Source organism: Ictalurus furcatus, chromosome 20 (assembly GCF_023375685.1).
Source record: "Ictalurus furcatus strain D&B chromosome 20, Billie_1.0, whole genome shotgun sequence".
NCBI classification, from domain to species: domain Eukaryota; kingdom Metazoa; phylum Chordata; class Actinopteri; order Siluriformes; family Ictaluridae; genus Ictalurus; species Ictalurus furcatus.
The window spans coordinates 8,651,359-8,672,402 of record NC_071274.1 but is presented as its reverse complement, the minus strand read 5'-3'; the positions used below and the strand labels follow the sequence as shown (position 1 = coordinate 8,672,402).

The 21,044-nt window shown below is 37.7% G+C and overlaps 1 protein-coding gene across 1 annotated transcript in view; it reads right to left on the bottom strand.

Annotated features, from left to right (window-relative positions):
* esyt2a (extended synaptotagmin-like protein 2a) overlaps positions 1-21,044 on the bottom strand; it is a 53,608-nt gene that overhangs the window by 15,286 nt on the left and 17,278 nt on the right. Inside the window, exons 3-10 of the mRNA XM_053652236.1 lie at positions 15,749-15,883; positions 13,462-13,538; positions 13,168-13,240; positions 11,988-12,077; positions 3,372-3,427; positions 2,173-2,293; positions 1,366-1,542; positions 1,151-1,233 (exon numbers count right to left, since the gene is read on the bottom strand). Coding sequence (XP_053508211.1) covers positions 1,151-1,233; positions 1,366-1,542; positions 2,173-2,293; positions 3,372-3,427; positions 11,988-12,077; positions 13,168-13,240; positions 13,462-13,538; positions 15,749-15,883 — 812 coding nt within the window. The remainder of the gene's footprint in view (positions 1-1,150; positions 1,234-1,365; positions 1,543-2,172; positions 2,294-3,371; positions 3,428-11,987; positions 12,078-13,167; positions 13,241-13,461; positions 13,539-15,748; positions 15,884-21,044) is intronic.

Sequence of the window (21,044 nt, the reverse complement as noted above, 5' to 3'; positions counted from 1 at the left end):
ATATATATATATATATATATATATATATATATAAAAAAATAAAACTATTATTATTAGAGATGCAGTGATGTATCAACCAATAATCGGTAGCGGCCAATTTTTCACGCCATCGGCCGATCGTTTAAAAACATCCGATGATCAGGGCCGATTATATCCTGTCAATCAAAAGAGGGCGAGAAAACACATCGATTTCATGCTGTGTGTAAAGATGTCGTCTCTGGTGTGGAATGACGAAAAAACTGCACTGTATAAGCTCTGTAAGCTCTGTAATCTCTGCACTGCTAAAATTTTACACTGGAAGTGAGCAGCAGTGAAGCGGGAGTTTCGGCAGCGAGTTAAGTTTTTTATGCCCACGCTGCTCGTGCAGAATTAAAGGGCCAGTACACCGTTGAAAGATTTAAATGAAGATGAGTTGACAAAAAAGTATATAAATAGCACAAAAAATTATATTTGTAGAGTAGTGTATTTCATATCCAGTTAATGTTGATATATAAAAAAAGTTTATATTATATATAACCAGTTTGATGTTCACTAATGAAGGAGAAATGCTTTTGTCTGTGGTGAGTGAATGTGAAGCCTAACAGGAGGTTTTTTAGAATTCAGTCAATGTTAATATGAATTAATAACATTCAATAAGTTAATAAATCCTACTTTAATCTTCAGAATTTAGTTAATGTGTTCATGTTAATTAGAGTAAAATGTTTTCTGTTTATGAGACCAGTTACTGTGAAACAACTTTATTCTCTCCATTTCAACGAGTTTTTATTTGCATTTCTTTCAGAATTGTGGAATTAATTATTATTAATTTAAAATAAGGCATAAAAGGCAGAACTATTGTCATCAGCCGCTATCACTCTGAATAATCGGTTATCGTATCGGCTGAGAAATTTAGTATGGGTGCATCTCTAATTATTATTATTTTGTGATTAAAAAGGCCACATGCTATAATGCATTGCTCAACACTAGTTTTGTGCTTGAAATATTAGATTTTAGCCTTATCTAATATCACCACTAGCTGCTTTGTTGTTCTCTTCTATGTAAATTAAACAATAATTTTAGCATCTTTTGACTGCCCACAATATTAAATGATAGTACATATACTTTTTTTTTTTTTTTTTTTTTTTTTTTTTTTTAAACACAGAAACATTACCTGCCGAGGAAGTCATCTTCATCAGGGTCTTCGTCAAACAGCTCAATTTCCAAAGTCTGTCCCGGCTGCTCATACACCAATGCCTGTAACACACACACACACACACACACACACACACACACACACACCTCAGAGATAGGATTTACTACTGAATATGATATTTAAGCAATTCTACTATTCTGCATCTATGCTTAAAAAATTAAAACAAAACATACCTCGTATACTTCAAACCATTTGGGATTCAGGCAGTCCTTGATGACCTTGCTCTGGAAGAGCTGATTGCCAATCTTAATGACCCCGTATGGATCAGACTTCCCTTTGATCAGACCACCCAGATATGTGTCTTTAGCCAACAGATCCTGGGCTTCCATAAAATAAACCCGTAAAACACCCTGGAAATGCAAAGTGCACAAACACAAATGTACAAACTTTGAGTACACAAAGTGCAATTCCCTGATTAGAGTACAGGGGGTGGTATGGGGCAACGTTCTCCTGAGCTTTGAGCAAGGCATAAAACCTAGGACCAGTTTTTGCATAATATGCTAAACCTATCTTTGCCTACTGGTCGTAGGGTTTATGCCTAAGGTTCAACACAGACCAGAAGTGTTTTGAAGCTCAGGCATAAACCATAGCACCCATAGTAGTATCAAAATACTCACAAGACATGGAACATTCTCTTCATACATTTACATATAAACAGACTATCTAATATAAAATTCATGTTTTATGTCAAATCATATAATTTGCAAAGGAGTTACTGCAATTTAACATATGAATTACATTATCAATTTTAACTTGTTAACTTATTTCTTTCATTTATTTATCTTATATTACACACAAATGTTGTATTTTTTAATCCTGATATTTTGCTCTTTCTGGTTGGTGAGTTTTGCCTTTTATGGAGTTTTGTGGGTGTCACCGAATGCAAAACAGATTTCTGCTATTAGCTACAAGTTTCATTTAGAAAATCGCATTAAAACAGGTTCAACATGTGAACCATGTAAGGCAGAGTGAGTCAATACCTTTGGCAATGGGAAACGTAACTGGGCCAGTTGTGCTTCTCCCACCAGTGGAATGGTGATTTTCTGGGGAAGCACCAAGTTACTGCAAATAATGTCCTCAATCACACCATCACACAGTCCACTGAGAGAGAGAGAGAGAGAGAGAGAAACTACTGATGATGTCCTGAAACACTTTGCATTCACTGCTGGATCAGTCAATTTCACAACCAACCAACCAACCACACCCTATCCAACAGTGCTGTAGTACTCTGCATTAGCTCTAATATCTGATTGGGAAGGTGGGTCTCAATATGGATATATGGCTTTAACCCTTCTATACATTAGGCTTCATAACTTGTCTTTAACTGAAGCTCAATATCAACTACCGTCGATCTCGATGCTTAAGCAATTAACTTGTACATTATCTAGATATTTGCACTATTTTTACAGTCTATATGCCTATACACACACGTGCAATATACAATGCAAAAGAGGACTGACTGAGGTAGGAGTGGTTCATTTATTTGTGTTGCCATTTCCTAAATTGGCAACTGGAGAGTGTGCATTAGCTTTATTATTTGATTAGTAGGGATTTCCAATGTGTGTGTGTGTGTGTGTGTGTGTGTGTGTGTGTGTGTGTGTTGAAAGCACACAAATTTAAGGGCGTACACCAACAACAATAAGTGTGAACTTTATACAACTACAAAAATCAGAGAAAGTTTTACAGGAACAAAGAGATAGAAAGAGAAGAAGAGGAACAGTGAGAGAGAGAGAGAGAGAGAGAGAAAGAGAGAGAGAGAGCAAGCGCAAGTACAAAAACAAAACAGCATCCATGAAAGGAATCCATAACCTTTTAGGGGAAAAATCTGAAATTCAAGTGTGAGGGGGAGTGAATGCCAAAAACACACACACACACACACACACACACACACACACACACACACACAGAGCTGGTGGGCGGTTTGTTGAATGATGCAAATAATTCCACTCTTGGTGTGGCTCTCTAACAAGGCAGTCTAACAAGGAGAGCAGCATATCCACGACTGTAGCATGTAGTGGTGAATTTGTGTTATAGCAAAAGTCAAAACCATGAACTCAGTGTTCCTGTTTCTGCCTCAGGCTGTTTGCCTGGCAATGACTGTAAATAAGAAATATGGCTCACATGGTTTGTATTGATTTTTGTCCAAATAAGTACAATGTAATAATGGAAAATGACTCACTTCAGTCCTGGGATGTCGAGTATGTTAGTCAGACCTGTCCAGTTAATATCCAACAGCTGAAAAACACACATACACTTGGTACTTAAGAATAAGTTTTCACTTTTATATAGACAGATACAGACAATTTTAGTTTTTCTTAGTTTGTAGTTTCTCACCCAATACACAAAATCATTTTGTCAGATTAAATCTATATTAAGATAAAAAGATAAAGTAATAGGACCAGGGTTGTTCTCAGCAGTAATAGATGTCTATGAATGTGTACATTTATCACACACTGGTTCTGAGGAAGCTGTGCTGCTGGATTTCTTTTAAGTTGTTATGTTTTTAGTAAGTATTAGGTTTAGTTACAAACTGACCCATAAGAAACTTTTACTTTGGTGCAAGGGTTCCTCAAAGTTCAATCAATACGGACAAATTCTGCATGCCACAGTCAATATTGGATTGTGTGCCTGCAAGCACGGTCAGGTTTAAATATAATACTATTTAAGACTTTTAATGCTTCTTAAATTGTATGGTAAGGTGCTACAATACTAGATACTTCATATCAAACCTCATATTATATGCTATAAAATCTTATAGCACATGTCAAATCTCAAGTACATGTCAAATACAAAATTCTAAGTATTACTGCATACATGAAAAGTCTTAGCTAAGTATTGTCATTATAACTCCACACAATTATTGATTTGTCATTGAATTTGTGATAACAGCTAGTCTGTAGTATTATTACATTTTATTTCTTCAGTGTATAAATCAAAATATAGGACACTTAAATATAAATGGTTACTGTAAGGACAAGGTGTTAAGCCCATTTCAAGCTCATTTTACACCAGATGCAGGTCGACCACGACGTCAGTCCTGCTTCCAGTATGCTCCCATGTTAATCAGTGTGGCCTTATACACCTGATGCGTGTTCACAATGAGTATTTCTCGTGGCTAGAAACACTATAAATATTTGTGCTATATTGCATTTAATCTAAACAGTACATGGCTAAAATTGCAGCGGTGCTCAACACTGGAGGACAAATGTCACCGAATTATCAAAACTTATTTAATAAACACGAACATGCTCAAAGGAATAAATGCTTTATGGTCTATATACATTGACGTATTTTCACAGAGTAGTCACTGGAATTATGCATATGCTTCATTGCACAGATTAAAATCAGGGTGTATTAGAAGCTGCCCACCTGTGGTGCTCATGTCTGGTGTAAAATGGTCTTTGTCTTACTAATATCAGCCAAAAACTGAAAGTTTTGTCCATCATAATTGACTATTCAGTACAGGGTATGGTAGTAAGAGATTAAGGTTAAAAACCAATGGAACAAGTCTGAGAAATGTTTATACCATAAAATTGAAAACATACATTCTATTAAGAAAATTTAATATTAGGTATTATTAGGGATTTACATTTGGCTTATATGAACATTTTCACATGCACAGCATGTTTTTTGTTTTTTACAGCAATTCTATACATGCGTATATGGCATAAATACATTCTGAGAGCTGCTCTTTCCAAAAGTACAACATTAGATTTGCTTTGTTATCACCTTGATAATTCATCTGTGTACACATCTGTTCCTGTCATTTATCAGTCCTGTTATTGTGTATAATGAATGAGTGTAGCTTGGAAACGCTTTGTTAGATGTCCTGAGAGTTTGTTGTTGGGCAGGCACACTGAGAGTCATATTTCCCCAGGAAAAAAAAACAACACAACGATAATGTGATTATTATTAATGTTCTGAGGGAGTGCTTAGAATATTGAATAGACCTAACAGATAACGGATTAGTCCATGTGTGGATGAAGATCACGATCATATATTCTAACACAGAGGTTCTCAACCTTTTGTAACGCAAGCCCCCTCTTGCGTTCTAAAAACATTCACATACGAATGATGTAAATTGGGATGAAGGGCGTGTCTCGTTATCCAGGACGTTGTTAAATCTCCGGCTCTCAGCCCCTCACTGAACAGAGCAGACGCAGAGAGAGGTGTGAGTGCAGCGGGAAAGCAAGACCTCGCGCTTGCCGGACAGTACTGGCCAAATTTGGAAAGTTGCTAAGGTTTGTCCAAAAGCCGCTAGATTTGTCGCTAGATGCTGTTTTTTGCAACAAAACAAAAAGTCGCTAAAGGGGTCTGAAAAGTTGCTAAGTTGGCAACACTGGTCTGCACTGACCGCTAGATAAAAGGCAGTCTAAGCTCCGCCTCTCCCCAGCAAAAAGAAAATACAGAGGGAGAGGGAGTGAGGGGTTTTTCATTTATGCATATTCTATTTGAAAAGCAATAAAATACACGGAGTACCCAAATGATGCCCTGTCTGTTTTTTTTTTTTTTCTCTCTTGAAAACAATATGCGCCCCTTCCCATCTCTCCGTGCCCCCCTGGATGAGAACCACTGTTTTAACATATTCCTAGGGCCAGCCATTTACAACAAAAAACACATTTTTAAACATTTTTAACAGTCAAATCATGACTATTGATCCCTCAACTAGTTGAAAATTCCATTTGGGTGAACCTGTCTCTCCACCCCAATCTGTGATGAAATGAGGGGTATTTTCTGCAGCACCACCAACTTTCAGTATTACTTTAACTGCAAATGTAGCTGCAACTTCTAAAATAATAATTGTGGAGGTGGGGGCATGGTCGATTGCTGGTTTGTGGATGAAGGGCGGAGCAGGGAAAAGTGAGTGGTAAGGATCTACACCTGTGTGGGATTGCTCCAACACGCATTCTGTGTTTAAGTGAGCAGCAGCAAGGACAAAGTTGGGAGAGATGTGAGCCGCAAGAGAAAGAGAGAAACACAGAGGTGTGTGTGTGTACATATGTATATATGTGCCTAGTGAAATAAAATCACTGAAAAGCAACGAAACGTGAGCTTGAAATAAAGAGCCCTTTTGAGTTGTCCCAAGCCTGCCTACCGTCTCCTCATTTCCCTGCGAACCAGTCAGAGTGTAACAATAATATACAGACAAACAAAACTTTAAAACTGACTATTTTGAGCGATTCTTCAGTTTACATGTTGCATTCCTCTTATACCACAGCAATTTGCATGAATAAATATTTTTACTTTATTAATGAACAGCACATCACACTTTTTTAAGTGGTCATAGTTTCATTTAATGTTATGGCACGTGGGCTCAAATCTTCAGGACAGAGGAGTTTCAGGATAAAGGTGCTTTCTGGTTTCTCTATAAACTGGCAAGCAGTGTTTTTAAGTAAATGCTGAATAAACGTTAAACAAGTTTCACCATATTAATGATTATATGATTTTCCTTGTTATTTAACAAAATGTGTTTGATTATCTGGAGTGTCTGCCATACAAGTCCCTGTGAATAAGCTGTGATAGGAACAGTAACATTAGAAGGAGCACACTAATTTATGTTACAGTTGTAAAAATTCTGATTTGGGCTGCTACAGAAATTTAATCAGCACCAATTCATCTGTGCTAGAGTATAAATTATTGAAATAGACATAGAATTGCTTTAAAAATTTTACTGGACTATAATTTCTGGTGTGACATCATCACTCACACTACATGTATGCTGCTTGAAATTCCACACCCCAATGTAAAATGCTTTCCTGCGTCCCTGCCCCCAATTGCCCTTGAGACATAAATACAGCAATGGATCTATGACGATTAACTCACATCTCTTATTTAGTTGCTCATTATGGACCATTCATGAAGAGAACAGTGCTACTCCAACACCTTTCTTACCCAAATCATGTTTCATGATTTATATAGTGGTACAGTAATATAATATGTCAGTTAATCGATTAATATAGTCTGTTTTTGTTTTCAATTTGTATTTGTAATACACTTTAGCTTTAGCAGATTAGTTTAGGTCATAACTACATCAACATGGCTAAGTCTACTGTCCTGTTGGCTTTTCTCACTCATCCAAAACAAGATCATAGGAGTGCTTCTGTCTGAGTGATGAGATTTACAGAAACTTTATACATCCCTTTAGAGATGAGATTATGTCAAAAACTTTTCAGATTTTTGAGGGAGTGTTTTCTATAAAGATTTGCATGATTATTATTACAGCAGCTAAATTAACTAAAAAAAACTGGATACGAAATGGCTCCCTACACGAGTACACTATATTTAGTATGAATACTGGCTTCCACAGCCCATCTGCTGTACTATGCAAAGCAGTTTGGGCACATACGTTTCTTTCTGAATAATTCCCCTGATCTTGTATTGTCCACAGGAAATAAAAAAGAGAGCGAAATCGTTTTGAAACTGACTCTGTAAGGCTCAGGCAGGAGTCAGTGTCTTTGGCAATGAAACAAGCAGAACTGTGTGAGTGAATTCTTAAGTCGAAGCACAGAAAACTGCCAGAAATTACCTCAAACCAAACACCTTCAAGCATGTGCCAACAGTAAAATGTTATACCAAACATTAAACATACATACACGCAAAGACAAAAACAGTTACATCTAATTTATATTTCCAAAATAAATTAATGCTTGGTAAACCTTATTTCCTAACTAATACTCTTTTTGCTTTTGAATGTTCTTACTACATTACACACATCCAAACACAGCCCAACATTTGTGCCACACCCTGTTATATAGTAAGCAAACACTCCAACCCTTAGGGCAGGGATGAAACACACACACAAACATTCTTCACCAAACATGGGCATGCCTGCGACATTTAGGCTGTCTGCAGACACAACACGGAATACTGAAAAGGTTATTACTGGATGGCGCCGAGCACAAGTTAACACTAGCAATACAGTAAGCTCTTTTCCTCTGCACACCATGTTATACAGCAAACACTGAATTACCAAAAAAACAAACACAACAACCCCCACCCCAGAATAGTCTGACTATGTATGTGCCATCAACCAGCACAAATGTTTCATTTCTCAGCACATAGGGCCAATTAATGAACAGGAATAGAATCATTTCTGACCATATAAAGTGCTAAATGCATCTGTTATTTTCAATAACAAAGATATTTTTAATTCCTCCATCATCATCATCATCATCATCATCAGTTAGTTAAAATTTGAAATATTTATTTCATCCCAGTGTGGATGGTTTGGAACTGGCTGATCAGACACTTAGCAAGTTTTTTCCCCCATAATGTTTTTTCCCATAATGATGACAATATGACCATTCCCTAAAGGGGTCATATCATGATTTTTAAATGTTTTTAAACATTAATTATTTTGTTTATTGGGTGTAACAGAATTGGTTAACATGCTTTAATGTTCAGAAAACACATTATGTGTCACATACTGTACATTATTGCAGTACCTCTATTCCCGGGCTTCCTAAAATGCTCAGATTTCTCCAAAGCCCCTCCTTCCGAAAAGCCCAGATTGCACTGATTGGCCAGCTGGTCAGCTGACCAGCATTGTGATTGGCCAAAAACCTCAAGCATACGTCGGAAACGTAACGCTCCTTGGGTTAGTTTCAGGCTCCAAGGCTTCTAAAGCAATTCTAAGCTCCTAAGCAACATGTCAGTTTTACCATATCAGTTTAAGCCCGAGGCAGATTCAGAAAATGCGTATGATCAAGTGGAACCAACTTTGCAAACACGACTTGAGCAGAATGTTTCACAGTGGTAAGTTTTTATTTTGTAACTCTCTTACCTTTCAGATACGATGTAAATTCCAACAGCCCACCGGCAGGCCATCACACTGTTAAGTGCAAAACTGTACTGTGTACATAGGTACTCGTGTGATATATCTTTGGAAAGCTAAGATTCTTGTGATTCAATTGACAAACCGTTTCAAGATACAATCACAACAGCAGCTACAATCAACGTCTCTGTCAGACCACCAACATACAAACAAACACTTCAAAAAACTGAGGCAACTTAGCAAACTTTAGCTAGCACGTGAGCAGTGGTCTACAACTGAGCCCTGGGCCACAACAAAAAACTCCGCATTCAAACAGTCAGTAGCAGGTACTTCATAAAATAATCAAAACACACTTACAGCTTCTGATTCAGAAGCACAAGATTGTCCGAGCAAAGTGGGAATCAGCCCACTTTTCAGGAGTAGCCTTTGTGTGTAGCCTGCTTTGTGCTCGACCAGGTTCAGGAAGCTGTCCTCTGTAAAATGCGCTGTGCACAAGCAAACGTTTGGGTTCTACTACAGGAACAGCATGATAAATAAACAATAACCACCGATTCATAATTTCGTCCATTTTCGGAAGGCTAAACAAAGGGGTTTTGCTTTCACACCGAACACAGAGCGTCTCTGCAACATGGCAACTGAATTCACTGAAGCCACGCCTTCTTTCTTCGCGCCTGCCTTTGGGCAGGATTATGCTAATAGTGCATGCTGTGATGTAGACGTGTTACGGAAGTAAATCTGGACTTCGAATGACACGTTTTGGACAGGTCTGGAGCAGTGTTTTGGACAGGTCTGGAGCAGTGTTCTCTGCTAGATTAAATAAATCCGTTTGGGGGAAGACTATGAGATTTGTGACTTTTCAGATCTTATACAGGCACAAACAGATACATTACATACCCAAACAAAAGGAAAACATTAAAAATCATGATATGACTCCTTTAAAATTGTAAAATGACCAACAAAACCAAAATCTAAGATTTTGAGATTTATTGCCTTCTTGCTTTGTTTTCTTTTTGTTTGTCCAGTCAAACAGATTAGATTTCTTCAGTTCCAGGGTTAAATTGGATCTCGATGATGGGAGCGGATGATGCTAGAAATGTGATTTGACGTTGGAGCCTTTATGGTCAGGAGGTGGATGGTATGAACAGGCCAGCAGGGCTGAGACATAAGGCCTCATTTTTGTAATCCACATAACTAGTTAACAGATGTTAACAACTGTTTTAAAGCAATTATTTTGGAGCATTTGTGAAAGTGCAACAGCATTACCAGCAATAATGAGAAAAATACTCAGAATCATGAAGAAGTGAGCTGATATTTTTAACCACCATTTTAACTGACGCATCCATTAGATGTCAATAACAGTGACTCAGAAGGTGCATGGAAATACAGTCAGGGGTGTACTGACAAACAAAGTGGATTATGTCCTCAATCATCCTCCCCCCCACAAAAAGCTTTTGAAGTTAAAACCAAAGGTAGATAGACTAAGCAAACACTGTCCAATCAAATTACACAAAAATACAGATGTTACAACCCTAAGTTAAAATTTTAGATTTTGTTTTGTTTGAAGAATGGGTTACAGCTCGGCTTGTTTGGTAATTGGAGGAAACAGCACAAACCCAGTAGAGCAAAAAAAAAAAAGAAAAGAAAAAAAAAAGCTGAAATCCTGGCAGCTGCTTTTCTGCCAAAGTGTGTGTGTGTGTGTAAAAACTTGTCCCTCATTATTCTTTTTATAGCATCAATGAGTCCTTGTGATATAATGCATTGCTCAACACTAACCATCTAATGGAAGGCCTTCCCAGAAGAGTGGAGGCTATTATACAGCAAAGGGGCACTACATCTAGAATGGGGGGGGTGATGATTTTTTTTTTTTTTTTTAATAAAAAAAGCACTTAGCAGGGTGATGGTCAGGTGTCCACAAACTTTTGGCTATATAAAGTACATCAACTGAGGTAATCAGCTAACTACCAGTGAAGCTTTGTACATATCAAAAGCACTTTCATCTGGGCCTGTTTTTCCAGGAAGGCCAAACAGTTTCCTTTTCTTTGAAATTACACTAAAGATGGAGCCAGCTGATAAAGTAAACTATTTCTCTAATGAGCGACCATTACAAGACAATTTTAGAAGAATTCACTGTTTAAACAGAAAAAATAAAGCATCTAGTGATACACGGTTTAGCCTCCCAAAGAGAGGACCTGCACATAGATTTTGTGGTTATTGAAGATTAAGGGTTAATTTTGAAAAGGTTATTCTGTTACAGCCAGAACTACTGTCAGATAGGTGGTGTTATAGAAAAAATTATCAACATTTTCTGAATTCCCAAATCACAAAGTGTTGATGAATTTTCTATCACAGCACAGCTGTGACAGTAGTTCTGCCTGTAAAATAAATGACAGGTTTGTATTAATGCACTCAATCAATTAGGTTACTGTTTCTATAGTAACAGCTCATACACAAAACTTAAAAAGAGAGGCTGGTGACGAAACACCTGTTTATATCTACATAAACACTATGGTACATCTTAAAAGTAAACAATGACAGCAACTAACTTGCTTCTTAGATGATCCACAACATTAAATGTTGTTATAAAGGGTTAAAAAGTATGAAATGTCATTCATAATTAAATAAAAAATTCTAAGGGTTGGCCAACTGCTGTGATATAAGAGGAGTAACACTTCAGGAAATGCTGTTATAGGATAATAATCCACTTCAGGGTGGTAACACCTGTTCCTATAACAGCATGGCTTTTTGTGTGTTATTCCTTACATGTACTAAGTTTATTTCAGAACTGACAGCTGTCCTTGAATTCTGGTCGTAACCTGTTAAAGGTCATAAAACACTACTTGAATAGGTTATTGTTTCATTTTTCTATACTCTCCTCAGCTCTGTTAATAAAAGTTGTTTGCCTTTGTGTATAGGCTCATTCGCACTACTTTCTATAATCTAAAATGAAAAGAGTTGAAAGCAACTGATACAAAGAATCCCATTAAGAAAACACAGAGATGGGTGTGTGTGTGTGTGTCTTACAGGTTTTTTAAGGAAGAAAACAGATAGTGCTCCAATCAGAGGCATGTCTCCTAGCAACGGCTCCATCATGACTCTCAACACCCCGTGCAGCTAAGGACAAATGAAAACAGAAGAATAATTAATTATTACTTACATTTACATCTGTTAAGGACTTTTTTATTGAAAGCCAAATATATTTCTTCCCATTAAAAAAACATTTTATAGAGAGCTGTTGATTTCTTGAATCTAATTGGCCAAAAAGTGTTGATTAATTCTCTATAATCACACAGTGTCAGCTGCAAGGCAAATTACAGGTATGCATCAATCTGTTCATTCTAATATATTATTGTTTCCATAGTAATAACTAATTCACAGATACTTGTAAGGTATAGCTGTTATAAAGAACGGGAATTCACTTGTTTCAGGAATCCACATCATCAGTATGATTACCGAGTGTGTAGTGCATCCTGCCCCCTGTCCTGACTACCGGTAGAAAGGGACTAATAAATAAACTTCATTCAAATCGATATCAGTTTCTTGTTGCCAATGATACACTGGCACACTATTTTAAAATCGAGTGGTTACTGAGGAGCCATGTGCAACTCACACTCCTCTTTACCCAGAGCCTCAAATCATGATCCAAAATAACTACTACTCTTGCAAAAGAGCTATGATTTTGTGTTGTACTATGTACCTACTTGGAATTTCACCAAAACTATACCATGGTTGGAGGGCCTGTATGATTTCAGTTTACACCCACAAGCTAGAAAACACAGAGTCCGAGCTGCTTAACCCTAATAAAAAGATAAGCACAGAGAAATGCTCGTTTATTTATTTCAATGAAACAGATGTTTCATTAATGTATTCTGGATCAGTCATATGTCCAGTAATTACAAAGAAGTTTAATGAAGGTGGAAATTCATAACAATAACTAACAACTGAATCAACCCCAATCTCCTTACAAATCTTTCCTGTCCTCTGACCTCTAGCCAGGTTTATTTCAGATCTGTGGGGAAAACTGACTGCTCTATGTGATCAAATAAAATTTATTAGCTTGACGAAATAAGCCTACTCTGTGCAAAAAGTCACTTTCGGTGCATATCTAAATTCTCAAAACCTGCACACAGAAAGATATATGCAGTATAGACACACAGACACATGTACACAAGACAGACACCTGGGAATAATGTGTGATTCTTACCTGGATGCTGTTGATGCCTGCTCGGCAGTAGTATTTCTTAATCTCCACATTGATCTCTGTGTTCCCAACAAAGCTAAACAAATACACAAAATTAACATATACACGTGAATAAACACATATGAATAATGCACAGACATTTAGGAACATCACCCCTAGTGCACAGTGAGACCTAAACTCACCAGCAAACAGCATGGAAGCACTGCATGGTTCATAATGCATTTGTTTGAAAGGCCTTGAGGTCACGGTGTTCTAAACTCATCACTAAACGAATACAATACCCATCATGCAGCTCACCTGATTTGTAGGTCCATGATAATCTGTCGTTTGTCTACATTCTCAGTGTAAACCTTCACTCCATTCACTCTCAGGGCCTGCAGAGAGAATGAAAAAGAAAGCACAAGCATGAGAGAGAAATAGAAAATGACCTGGAGAAAGACAGAAAGATAGAAAACACAAGTAACGTCAACTCCTAAAGCACTGCAACAGATCAACCATTTGTGGCTTTGATTTGCTTATGCATCTTGTATTTGCATTGTCCTACAACTGTTTGTCCATCTTGAACTAGACAGTATGAGGTATAGTACGTATCCTAGTCCTGGTGTTCATATGCACTGCACATTTTATTCCTAAGTTCTCTAACCCAACTGAGCTAAATTAACCAGCCATTCATTTGTGTGGTCCTGCAGGGAAAATGTTAAATACTACATAGAGGAATAGTTTAGTAGCAGGACCGGGAAACACAATATGTATAGTACTTTTAACAATAGACACAGTCACAAAACAACTTTTCAGAAAGAGTAACAGGTGGTCAAACAAAAGGTCCTGTATTTCAGTCGCCTATGGCTTGCTCATTAGTGATAAATTCATACATTTAAAATCTATATCCTGAATTTATATATTCCTGTAAAGCTGCTTTGGGACAATGTCCACTGTTAAAAGCGCTATACAAATAAAACCGAATTGAACTGAATTGAATATTACAATAGGCTGACGATACAAGTGTGTGTGTGTGTGTGTTTGTGTGTGAGAGGATTCTATAAGCATCCATAAGTATTTGGACAGTGACAATTTTTGTACTTGTGCATTTGCACACCACCACAGTGGATTTGAAATGAAGCAATTAGGTGTGATTGAAGTGTAGACTTTCTAAGGGTTTAACTATAAAAAATATTGCATTAATCGTTTAGGAATTAAAGCCATATTTTGCAGAGTCCCTCCATTTTCACAGGCTCAAAAGTAATTGGACAAACAAAAAAAATCTTTATATTTATAATTGTTTAACACGTGAATGCAAATCCTTTGCAGTCAATGACTGCCTGAAGCCTGGAACCCATGGACATCACCAAAGGCCGAGTTTCCTTCCGTGACATGCTTTGTCAGGCCTTTACTGCAGCTGCCCTCAGTTGCTGCATGTTTGTGAGTTTCTGCCTTCAGTTTTGTCTCTAGAAATTCAATTAGGTTGAGGTCAGGTGACTGTCCCAGCCATTTAAGAACATTCTATTTCTTTGCCTTAAGAAGAGCTTGGGTTGCTTTCTTGGTACGTTTTGGGTCATTATCCATCTGCACTGTGAAGCGTCGTCCTATCTGTTTTGCAGCATTATGACTGAATCTGAGCAGAAAGTATAACACTATACACTTCAGAATTCATCCGGCTACTTCGATCAGCACTCACATCATCAATAAACACCAGTGGCCAGTTCCATTGGCAGCCAAAAATTGGCAGGCTACCTCCTTGAGTGTGTTCTTGACTTGGCTAGATGTTGTGAAAGAGTTTTTCTTCACTAAAGAAAGAATTCTGCGATCATCCACTTTAGCTGTCTTCTGTGGTCTTCCAGGCTTTTTGGTGTTGCTGAGCTTGCCATCGCATTCCCTCTTTTTAAGTATGTACAAAATTGTTGATTTGGCTACTCCTAAAGTTTCAGCTACCTCCCTGATAGGTCTGTTTTGTTTTTTCAGCCTAATGATGGCCTCTTTTACTTGCATCGACACCTCTTTGGACAGCATACTGAAAGTTCTCATGAACAGCTACCAAATGCAAATTCAACACTTGGAATCAACTCCAGATCTTCTCTCTCCTTGATATGTCAAGAAATAATGAGGAGACTGGCCACGCCTGGCCATGAAACTGCTTAACAGTCAATTGTCCATTTGCATCCAGGTATTAAAAATAATCTTTATATTTATAATTATGTTAGTTTGTCCAATTACTTTTGAGCCTGTGAAAATGAAGGGACTCTGCAAAATTGGCTGTAATTCCTAAAATGTTAATGCAATATTTTTGTTATAAACCTCGAATTAAAGTTGAAAATCGACACTTCAATTGTAACTTGATTGCTTCATTTCAAATCCACTGTGGGGGTGCACAGAGGCAAAATTAGGAAAACTGTGTCACTGTCCAGATACTTGGACATTGAGCTGACTGTAGATATAACTTTCGCCAACACATACTAAGCAGAAACTTTAGACATTTTGAAACTGGTTACCCAAAATAATTGTATCTGGGTAATAAACAATTATTAGAATTATATACTATTCCTTTCAGAGTTGGACAGGTGTGTAAAGTGAGTAAGTGTATAGAGACCTTGTCCCCCATGTCAATCTTGGAGAAGCAGAAAGAGCTGAGGTGCGCATTGGCTCCTTTGATGGCTGGCTCGATGGTGTCACGGAAGAGTTTGTCAACAAACTGACAAATATATGGCCACATCTGATGAACTGTCTGAGGAAAGTAAATGAATAAGGGGCAGAGAGAGAGAGAGAGAGAGAGAGAGAGAGAGAAAGAGAAAAAAAGAGAGAGTGAGAGAGAGAGGGTCAGCAGAGGTTAAGGTGCTCTTGTTTGATACATGCATGTCTAAGTCTATGCTAATTAAATAATTTCAGTATTTGGGTTAGAATATTACACATTCAGAATAACTGCCACCTTCATAGTGTTTTTAAGAACAATATATAGTAATAACATTTTCTACATCTCTTTCAATTTGTATTTAGGCTTGTCATGATAACTACTTTTGTTGGACGACATATTGTCCCAGAAATAATTGCGATAAACAATATTATTGCAATTTTAATAACATTTTATGCCACTGATGTAATGATCATATAATATAATAGTGCAAGTACACTCCTTCAAAGCGCAATTACCTTTTAATTCTTAAGAATATTTTGACATTGGATTTGGAATGTCTTCTTTTTGTCTACTGACAAAAATATTCTGTAAATTTGGTCAATATTTCATGGTCATATTTATTAATTTTTAGTTCATTTTACTCTGACAAAAAAAGGCATCGAATATTAGTAAACAGCATTTTAGTTGATGAGAAAATGCAAAAAGTAACCCAAATATTCACACCTTATATTAACTTAAACATGTACCAACAAATACATGTGAAAACTGCCCCTGTTGTGAAAACCTGATCTCCTGAAATAATTACAGTGAGTACATTATTGCAATACAATACAGTGAATTCTTTATGCTTTAGTTATTCATATTATCTGTGTTTTAGTGCGGTTATAGAAAAAACGTATTCACAATATGACTTACAATTCTACCTAGCGCCTTACTTAAGTTCAAGTTCACTTGTGCATTTGTGTCATTTTGTGCAGAAGCAAGTAGTAATATTACATTTATGTTGTGTATATGTCTGATTAATCTCATACGTGTGGGTGAGTTAATTAACCTGCTAGTAAAGTGCTTCAGTTTACCGCAGTTCATTCACTGTTCAGCTTCAACTCACGCAGCTTAAGTGGCTAAATCCCCGACATTATTTACTATGATTGGATTATCTGAAATTATTATCATTAAATTATTCTAGTGTTTACTAGAACTATTCTTTCTAGATTTTTCTTTTTCAAATAACATTATTAGTGCATTGTTAATATCTTGCATGTCATTTTTCAACAGTAGGTTTTAATTAAATCTGTGCTAGTGTTTGCTACACATCTTAAATTTGAATGTGCATTTTTATCTTAAGTTTCATGAATATTCATAGTTTAAATTTTAATTTGAAAGCCCTAGAGCAGACGAGAGGACAGAAGCAGCGCAAATGGCTAAAATGTTGGTGACATTCATTCTTATGAAAACAAACATGCATGTAAACACAATGGGCAATATAGAAATCAGCAAAAATGATCGAGGTCATTTCCATATATCGTACGGTTTGTCAATAACAACGTGACAGACCTATTTGTATTGGAAATCTATAATCATATGAAGAATTGTATATACCTTTCCCTAATAGTGCAGTAAAGTCTGTACCCCTGTTCATTCATGCAATTATCAAATCAGCCCATCATGTGGCATCAGCTCAATGCATAAATTCATGCAGATACAGGTCAAGCGCTTCAGTTAATGTTCACATCAAACAGCAGAATGGGGAGACATTGATTTCACTGACTTTTAACAGGGTTGATGGTGCCAGAGTTTACACAGAGGGCAGTGTCTGAAAAACATCCAGTGAACGGCAGTTCTGTGGGCATAAATGCCTCCTTCATGAGAGGGGTCAAAGGAGAATGGCCAGATTAGTTTGAGCTGACAGGAAGGCAACGGTATCTTAAATAACCACCCTTTATAACCATGGTGAGCAGAGATGCATGCCAAACCATGCCAAAGACCACATCAGGTTTAAGTCCCGTCAACCAAGAACAGGAATCTAAGGGCACAAGTTAACTGAAACTGGACAGCTGAAGATTAGAAAAACATCACCTTTTTTAATACTCAACTGTACAGTGTCGGTGAACCTGTGTGGCCTTAGATTATTCTGTTATTGTTAAACCGCAGTTAAACTCTAGAGACTCTAGAGGCAATCTAATGAAAATTCCAGGAGAGGTTCAAATCATCCCATCTGGCACCAACAAACATGACAAGGTCAAAGTCACCGAGATCACATTTTGGAGTAGAGGCAACAATTATTTTCACAATCGATTAATCGGTCAATTATTGTTGTTATTATTATTATTATTATTATTAGATTCATAGTTTATTCAAATTTTAAAACAAAATTCAGCACCATTTTTTCCGTTACACACACACACACACACACACACGCACACACACGCACACACACGCACACACACGCGCACACACGCGCACACACGCGCACACACGCGCACACACACACACAACCAGTCAAAGGTTTAGACACATTCATTCTTTATTTTTATTTCCACCCCCCACATTTTAGAATAATAATAAAGTCATCAAAACTCTGGAATAACACAAATGGAACTATGGGAATTATTATTATTATATTTTAGCATCTTCAAAGTAGACACCTTTTTACCTAGAATTTCCAGAAATGTATTCTTGGCATTTTCTCAACCGATTTCTTGAGGAATCTCCCTGAGATGCTTTTTAAACAGTATTAAAGGAGTTCCCACCTACGCTGGACACTTACTGGCTGCTTTTCAGAATATTTCACTCCAAGTCATCCATTTAAAAAATATATTTTTTTGTAAATAGAGTGATAGTTTTCTAATGAAAGAAATTCATATGTTGGCACAATTATATTTTTGTCCACAACACCGATTACAAACATTAATCATACACCTTGAGATCAAAAGATTTTTAAGCTCATGAGAAACATTTCAGTCAAGTGTCTCCAAACTTATGACTGGTAGTATGTGCGTGTGTATATATATATATATATATATATATATATATATATATATATATATATATATATATAGATAGATATAGATATTATATATATATATATATATATATATATATATATATATATATATATATATATATAGAGAGAGAGAGAGAGAGAGAGAGAGAGAGAGAGAGCTGTCAATGTTAACACATGCGATTAATCTAAGAAATCACATTTTTGACGCAAATAAATAATTTGACCAAGTTTGACCCAAACTTCTTCCCGTTATCGCAGTGCAGATGGTTACCCAGATTTGTGTGCTAAGGGCACGGCAAACATATATAATACGATGACAGAGGAGACGGTGTCCACTCTGCTGAACGGCAAGTTTTGCTATAAAAAAGCTTCCAGATGAAAGTTTTGATAAAACCAATATTGTGTATGCTTATTGCAGTGATGAACTATCCTTTCACTGAAGCACAACAAGTTTGAAGTACCATCTTCGGACGAAACACATTTTTGCTGATGTTCACTAGCAAAGATGCTAGTGCTGAGACAGGGTTAACAAGCCGTGCTCATCAAACGACACTGGCAGAGTGCGGCCGAGGCAAGTTTATCAACAAAACGACAACAGCAAAGCTAACTAATGCAATCGCTAAATGGATCGCCACAGACTGCAGGCCCATCAACATAGCTCAGGACCAGGGGCTTCAAGACATCATTCACATCGCCACAGGCAACCCATCATAAAAGCTACCTTAGAGAAGAACTATTGCTACAAGAATACATGAACTGTATGACACTGAAAAAGCTACGAAAGTGAGGCAGTTGGCAGAAGGTACTTTTATTGCACTTAATTGAGACATCAGTAGTACCCATAACTACCTTGGTGTAACAGCACACCTAATCGATGGCAACTGGCAGCTGCACTCATTCACCAAAAACAGAAGAAAGGCATTTTGCCGAAGCATGTGCCAGCCAGTTTCTCAAGGTTGCAAATGAGTGGGAGATAATGGGCAAGGTCACAACTACAGAACAGACAGCGCTCGCAATATGACTGCTGCTGCAAATAGTCTACCATTCGAGCATGTGCCATGTGTGGTGCATATGATACAAAGGGCGTGGCTTTATGGGACAGCGGATTTGACCACGTTTTAGCCAAGTGCCGTAAAACAGTCAGACAGTTCGGACACAGTCCCGCAAACACCGCAGAGCTGAAGCTCAGCAAGCCTCGTATGGACTAATAGAGGAGTTCCATGTCCAGGCTGTACCGACACGATGGAATTCAACTCCTGAAATGATAAGGCGGATTCAACACAACAAAGATCCACTGAAAGCAGCGCTGGCACAGCAGAAGCACAGCTTAGCCATGCTAACCTCAGCTGAATATGACAGGCTGGCAATTTGGAAACGTTGGAGGAGCCCTGCAGGTATTGTGATTTCTCAGTCTTCTCCAATTTTACTGATAAAATTCAGTATTTTGTAAGTAATCTAGACACAATTTAAGGCCTATACCCTAAATAGATGCCATCTGAATGAAAACTGTAGTCATTAAGTCAAGTGTGTGGTGCTCCGTTTGCACTGTAGGTATATCACTGAGCTCCTAGGTGCTGAAAAGTATGTATCCTGCGTACAATGGAGGTCTCTGGTGCTGACCCTGCCTACATAGCGTGCTTCAAGGCTGCATTCACAAAGGACCTCAATGGGGGCAAAAGGAGAACTAAAACCTTTGGTGGTTAAATGTAGCAACCGCTCTAGATCCTAAGTTCAAGGACCTTAAGTGCTTGCCCAGAGCAGAGAGGGGAGAGGTGTGGCAAAAGCCGAGTGAGTTTCTGAAGGATAGAAAACCTGCACCACAGACCTCGGGAGAAAAAGTGGAGCCAGAACCACCAAAGAAGAAGTTGGCCCTCCTCCTGATGGGATCAGAGTCAGAGTCTGATGATGAGGTACTGGCCACAGATAAATCTCTAGAGAGGTACAAGGCAGAGCCCTGTGCCAGCACAGAAACATGTCCACTACAGTGGTGGTCACCACAAACAGGTGCATATGGTAAGCTGGCCCATAGAGCAAAAAGGTACTTGGCTACACCTGCCTCAACAGTGCCATGTGAGAGACTGTTCTCTTTGGCAGGCCACATTCTGCAGAAGAAGAGGTCAGCTCTATCATCTGAAACTGTGAACAAGCTAGTCTGCCTGAGCAACTGGTTGAAAGAAGAGTAGAATGTATGATTGGTTGACAGGAGGCATGTTGCTCAGATGCACACTGTTTGAAGTAATTATTTTCAAC